This window comes from Buceros rhinoceros, unplaced genomic scaffold (genome assembly GCF_000710305.1).
Source record: "Buceros rhinoceros silvestris isolate BGI_N320 unplaced genomic scaffold, ASM71030v1 scaffold14536, whole genome shotgun sequence".
Taxonomy (NCBI): domain Eukaryota; kingdom Metazoa; phylum Chordata; class Aves; order Bucerotiformes; family Bucerotidae; genus Buceros; species Buceros rhinoceros.
In genome coordinates, this window is record NW_010418189.1 from 9,413 (window position 1) to 15,852 (window position 6,440).

Consider the following 6,440-nt stretch of genomic DNA (forward strand, 5'->3'; position numbering starts at 1 on the left):
CTGTAACAAATAAAAAAACCCAACACAAAACAAAGGCTGAAATGCTGTAGAATCACAACAATGTACAAAAAAAAAAAGGAGGAAAATACAACCTGAAAGTCTTCAAAATTCAGAAAGACTAGTCAAGTCCATTGCTTCAGTAGGGGGATCTGTTGCAACCCCTGCCAGTGGGTCCTGGGCCACCAGCCTGCCATGATGCTAACCGGGCTCTTCTCCTCTGCAGCCTGCTGTTGCTAGCGCCCAGGAAGAACAAATGCGTTATCCTTTGAAGGTATCAATGAGGGAAACAACTCACAAGCAGCTCTGGGAGGTCACATCACGTTCAGAAGGAAGTTTCTAGCATGCCCCAGCCATCTGCAAGGAGGCAGGCTTGAAAGAGCAGCCTGCTTCCTCCTTATTGTACTGATGCCTCAGAGATGCAGAACAGTGCTTTAAAACTGAGAGAGATTAAAGGGCTTAGTAAGGGCAGTAAACAGACAGTTAAGTAAACAGCCCAGCACTGGATCTCATCTTCACAGAGCGAGGTAGTGTGAATTTCACCCCAGTTTAAAATAGACAGGGGTAGCGGAAAGGCTGAAGACTTCCATGTAGAGCAGTTCCTGGCCTAGAAACCTTTCTGTGCTCCCTTTGGGAATGAAAAGATCTGTGTTGATGGTTTCCTCACTCCCAGCCTGGCTTTGGTAGCCACACTTCAACCCAGGGATTCAGACACTTGTTACAGAAGTTCTGCCAAGATCTGATTTAGAACAGCAGCTTCCTCAAGGTTAAGCAGCAATGAGACTGGCTGAGAAGGAGGAAAACTGCCCACAGATTATTCTTTTTTTCTGCCCCTTTTGGTTGTTCCCCTTTCTAGAAGTCCTTCTTTACAGGACCAGAACAGGGACACCCTGGAAATTAACAGGGGCTGCACAGCGTAACTTAGCCAGGTGCTGCTCACTGGGAGCTGCATTCAAACAGGACTATTATTTGTCAGCCTGGAAGTAACCGGCCCAGAACCCACTGAAAAAGGAGACGCAAGCCCTCTTTTGCTCCTCCTGTTGTCATTCCTAGCTGAATGACATTTAAGATGGCATGTTCTAGTGACGGCTGGAGACCAGCCCTTTCACTTTGGACATCTTCTTTGTGGGCTGCCTCTGTTCTGTGTGTGGAGGGCACTCTCGCTCTACCAGCTGCTGTTCCATCTCCTGTGCCGATGACGAGGCTGTAGCTTTTAATGTTTTCTTTATGTTTGTGACCTGGCCAAGAAGAGACAGTGAATCAGCACCTGCTTCTTCCTCCCCTCACAGCAGAAACCCTGTTCATAAACATTGAAAACCCTCCGGAGTATAGAGTGGATATTATAAAATAAACTCTCCCACCAGAAACACCTTTAATAAACTCAAGTGCAGAGCGTAATGTTTCATCCTCACTTACAGCCAGAGTTGTTATTATTTCCAATCTGGATCCAATATGGTAAAACTAGAGATTACTATTTTTTTTTTTCCCCCCTAAGAGACAAGACCACGACATTGTACCACCTTTCCAGCTGGTTTGAGAGACCTACTACTGCCTTGGCATGGAAGGCAGCCATCCTGCCATTCTGTTTGCCAGAAGCAGGAAGGACAAAGGAGACTGGGAAAGAAACAAACTTACACTTAGGACAGCACTTGAAAAAGGAAAATGCCATTTGGCCTCGCTGGCTGTCTGAGCCACAGATATCTGCTAAAAGCCGTTACAGAAATTGGTTTTGTGGGAGGCAGCAGTAGTGCTTCTGCCATTCGGGCTGAAAAGGAGAGATATAGCACCAGGGACTGTACCCATCCCCTGGAACTCTGTAGGGCTCACTATAAAAACAGTGAGCAAATCTTAAGGCCAAAACAAGTTCAGGAGTCAGGTGTGCCAGCTCCAGGCTAAAGGCATCTGGCACACCAAATGCGCTACGGACGCCAATCAAGCTGCCAAGCATATGCTGCTTCACAAGGCAAACGTAAACCTGCAGGGATGCAGCACTCTGCGAGAAATAAACCCCGAGCAAGGGTCTCGGGAGGACCATTTTCACCTTTACAACTATATTAGCCAAGATTTGTCCTCAGAAGTAAATACACATCAGCAGGGGCTAAAATCGCGAGCCGGTGCTGCCATCTACCGTCTAGCTGAGCATGGAACAGAGGCAAGAGCGCTCCCAGGACACGCTGCTGACAGAGCCCTGCCCGGGGGCTCAACTTGACCCCTCGACGGAAGCTGCTGAGGGTTCTTACTGCGAAAGCAATGAGACTCGAGGGATTTCTGTCAGCGACACTTCCAGGTTTAAAGCAAAGGGGACTGTTTCGTCCTGCCTGCCTGTCTTGCACAAAAGGAACAGAACTGCATCAAAGCTCTGTGTTAAAAGCACACTTTTCCTAATAAAACAGTTCAGAAAACCATAGTTAGTGCAGCTACCCAGCCTAAGTTTATAAAGAAAAGTTCCCATCTGCTCCGAGTGAGCAAATCTGATGTCTGTGGTGTTACTAGCGCATGGAAACAGCTGTGTTTTCTCCCTACCCCAAACCACCACATCTGATTTGCATGATCACTGGCCTACTGCAGAGAAGCTGTGATCATTGGCCAGGTGTTATCAAACTGTTTTTTTCAGCAAACGAACATTTACCAAAAGTCATAGACCAGTCTGAAATGATCCTGTACCCACCTCCATCTCTACCTGCTGCTGAGTTCGATGATGGTTCTCTTTGTACTGGTTGGCTCTAAGTACCTGCTGCTCAATTCCTAAAAGAACCGCTTCACAACCGTCACACCTGCAAGATACAAACATCAAACAGTGTTTATGCGTCCTCTTTGGAGCAGCTCAATCAGACAATCTGAAAAGTCACACTTGCCTAAAAGTTCAGGAGATTATTCCATTTATTCCTCCTGCTTAAAGATTAGAGTTCCAAAAAGCTGGCAAGAAAATGCTTTGCTGCTTAGTCAATGCATTTCAACAGCATTCTTTAGAGTCCACGTTACTCTCACCTTCAAAAAGAAAGTGCAAGTTGGATGCACTTTAAAATTCCTTTTCAATCAGAACTGCTGCTTAAATGGGGATGCAACACTTTTTTTCAACAGCAAAATTTTAAAACTAAACAAAAGTCAGATTGAGAGAATCTCCCTGGCTGTTAAGTGTTCAAAAGACAAGAGCACCCCTACCCGGCGAGGACAGAAAGGGAATTGGCAGTGGGTTCCTTGTTACCTTCTAAGCAATGCTGTAAGGTCCTTGAAGCTGCCAGAGCCCTGCTGCTGTGACAGGATTGAGGCAGTTGGAGTGGAGAAGCAAAAAACCTGCCCCCACTTCAAGACAGCACACTCACTCAGCAGTTCAATTACTTTTCATACACTCATTACCATAGCAACTAGGAAGCAATTCCCAGACAGCTCATAACCTGTCCCAGGCTCCACAGACTCTGGGAAATTTCTTTGGGTGGGAAGGGAATCCTACAAAAAGATGAGAAGCAGCTTCCTGGCAAAGGTACAAAAAGACAGTACCACAGTCCCAATACAGTTGCCTGCAGCCTGCAGGCACAAAGAGAAGGCAAACAAAGGCACCTGAAACTTCAAACTTGAGGATATCCCCTCCAAAGAACTGTGATTCTCTAGAGTTTGTCCACGCAGTTCTCATCACAGCAAAAAAGGCTGAAAAGTAATGGAGAGTACTGTAACACCAGGCAAGGGAGAAGCTCCCACTGTAATACCACGAGTCCAGTTTGGTACATCTGTTTGGAAAGGCCTTGACTCCTCACTGTGGACCTGCTACATAAAAGCTATGGCAAGAGCAGAATCTCAAGACACTGATAGTTTGGCTTGACACATAACACACTGAATCCTAGATGGGATCTTAGAAAACTTGCCTGGTAGACTCCTCCTCCAAGTGCCTGCTTACAGCACAAGACTTATGATCAATGGGACATGGTGAAATTGAGCCAGTGCTTGAAACTTTGCGAAATAAGAAAAAATCCCCCAAAAAACAGGACAAGCAATGTACAAGGAAGGCGGAGAGACTGCCTCACCATTCCTGGAGTGTTTTGACAATGTTACTGATGTCTTTCTTCTGAATGTCTCTGCCGATACAAAAATCCACCTCTAGCATCTGGTTTCGTTGATCCAGCTTCCCCTGGATAATATCTGTATAAACTGCTTCAATGATCAGATCTTCCAGCTCCCTCAGATTCCTCATATCCAGGTCCTTCAGCAACACAGAATAGGGAATGCACTAAAAACAGCAAGTCCAAGAATAAGTTAATAGTCCTAGAGCCAAAATGAACAGATAAGTCTTAGAAGGCCAAGATCCAAGTGTTAATTGTATCCTTCACTTCAACCTGCAAGTACAGCAGGGACTGATCGTGGCAGAACAAACGCCTTCTACCAGGCTACAGAATATTCTGACACAACTTCAGTGATTCCTGAAGCTTTGGCATAGCACAGTCTGGAGGAAACATGGTAATCGGATTGTGGAAGAAATTAGGAGTGTTGCTGAGTTTTCTCTAGAACAGAGTCTGTTTTTAAGAACAACTCTCCTCTTCAGAGTGAAAGGAGCCATACAAAGTTTTCCAGCCCTTCCTGACCAATTTGTATGGCAGTTCAGATGCCCCCACATCTCATCCATGGAAGCCCACTAAGTTAATGTCCCAAATGCACCATGAGAGAACACTGTATATTACAGGTATGTTCCTAGTTGCGGTATTTTTTGAGTACTCATACAGTCTGACACAACTTCAGTGCTATGGAATTGATGCCATTTTCAAACACAGGATGACTGCTGTCACACACGGTGTACTTTACCTTCATTCTGGAAGCCAGGCTTACAATTGTCAAGTGTTTCAGCTTGTTCTTCTGAGTCACTGTTAATTCAGGCAGGTTATCTTTGTTTGCTGTTTATGTCAAAAAGACAAGATTCAGAACCTTCCTTCAAGAATGATATAATCCAGGCTGCAGAACTTCAAGCTTGTTACACTACGCTAAACCCTAAAAGGCTGCACTCCTCCAGCTACTGTGGGTGCTGGTGCTGCTGACAGATTAGCACACCCAGGGAGAGGGGAAAAGTTAAAAAGCAAGTGGGCAATTCCACTCTTCTCTGCTTCTTTAGTAATTCTGGGTTTGGAATTAGAATGCAATTCACATCTACACAAGCGGTGCCCTGCCAAAACAGTTGGTCAATGCTTTGTTTCTACCACCAAGTCATTTTTATTTCATTAATGAGCTGACAGAATAAAATCTTCCCCCATTGCTGATCTGGTTGTAAATACAGCTAGTTTTATTCTCTGAAGAGCTGCAGAATTTAGAGCTGAAAGTGTAAAGCATGAGGCTGAGGAAGAGAGGAGAAATTATTAATCTAGATGGACTCACTGTCATTGTAGTATACCCATATGCCTCATGAATATTTTAAAAACAGAAAGGAAACTGGCAGCTTTCCAAAGCCAAGAAACTCTTTAAAACATCTGCTTTAATGAAAATTAGTATTTCAGGGGCACTCAAGTTCTCCCATCCATCCCACCTCATTCAATGCTCTACATTTTGACTACTTTTCCCCCTTTGTATTCCTTCACTAGAAAAGGAGGAACAAACTGCGCTGTCACATGCTGGTACACAAGACCCATGCACAGCAAACGCATCCTCTAATCAGTGACAGAATTCACGAGGCTCGAGTTGCTCCACAGCCACTGGAATTTCCAGTCCTTGCACTTAGGGATGCTGCTTCTTACAGGAACTAGACAGCTCATCCACCGCAGTGACAGCCAGCACCATGACAGAATTATTTGTCACACTCTGTAATGGTCTGGATTAGGCTGCTACCCACAAATGAAGTATTAAATTGTAGCAGAATGGAAGTGTAAGCACCAGAGATAAAAGCACATCTCGACGGATACTAAAATGATTCACGCATAGTCTTTCTGAAGCCGTATAAAAGTCATTATTTCCATTTGTATCCTACCTAAGAAATGCTTCAATTTGTTTCAGCAAGTCCATCACCAAATAAAAGGTTATCCCATAAACCACATAGGTTTTTATAAATAATGCAGAACAATTTTGTCTGAGTTTTCTGCAGCTTCCATAACTGGTGTCATCTAAATTTCAAAACAGATGTCTGAAATTGCACTCTGCAGAGGTAAGTGGCCTGTGGATGTCAATGAATGCTGCTACAGCCAATTCATCCACTGCTGCATCCCATCCAAACCAGTAAAACACCACAGTCTCTGGCCCTTCCTTCACATTCCACCAATTAAAAAGCACATATGGCCCAGAGGCCTCCTACAAACAGTTCTCCTCCCAAGCAAACTCTGTTCTTGGACACTGTCACCCAGCCACACCACACTAGGTACCACAAAAAGCAAAGAACTGCCCCTGACAATTCTAAAGGGCAACCCAGTCTTGAACTCTGCAAATGAGCAGCAATCTCTTACCTACGTAATCGGGGTACGTGCCGTACGCAAACA

At 44.8% G+C, this 6,440-nt stretch overlaps 1 protein-coding gene across 2 annotated transcripts in view; it reads right to left on the reverse strand.

Annotated features, from left to right (window-relative positions):
- Nucleotides 1–856: 856 nt before the first annotated feature.
- Nucleotides 857–6,440, reverse strand: part of COPS7B (COP9 signalosome subunit 7B) — a 7,237-nt gene continuing 1,653 nt past the window's right edge. The window contains exons 3-7 of one of the 2 annotated variants that reach the window (XM_010138446.1): nucleotides 6,408–6,440; nucleotides 4,789–4,877; nucleotides 4,017–4,219; nucleotides 2,666–2,771; nucleotides 857–1,235 (exon numbers count right to left, since the gene is read on the reverse strand). The exon at nucleotides 6,408–6,440 is cut by the window's right edge and continues 16 nt beyond it. In XM_010138446.1, coding sequence (XP_010136748.1) covers nucleotides 1,077–1,235; nucleotides 2,666–2,771; nucleotides 4,017–4,219; nucleotides 4,789–4,877; nucleotides 6,408–6,440 — 590 coding nt within the window. In that variant the 3' untranslated portion in view covers nucleotides 857–1,076. The remainder of the gene's footprint in view (nucleotides 1,236–2,665; nucleotides 2,772–4,016; nucleotides 4,220–4,788; nucleotides 4,878–6,407) is intronic. The other variant, XM_010138447.1, reaches the window with a different exon arrangement.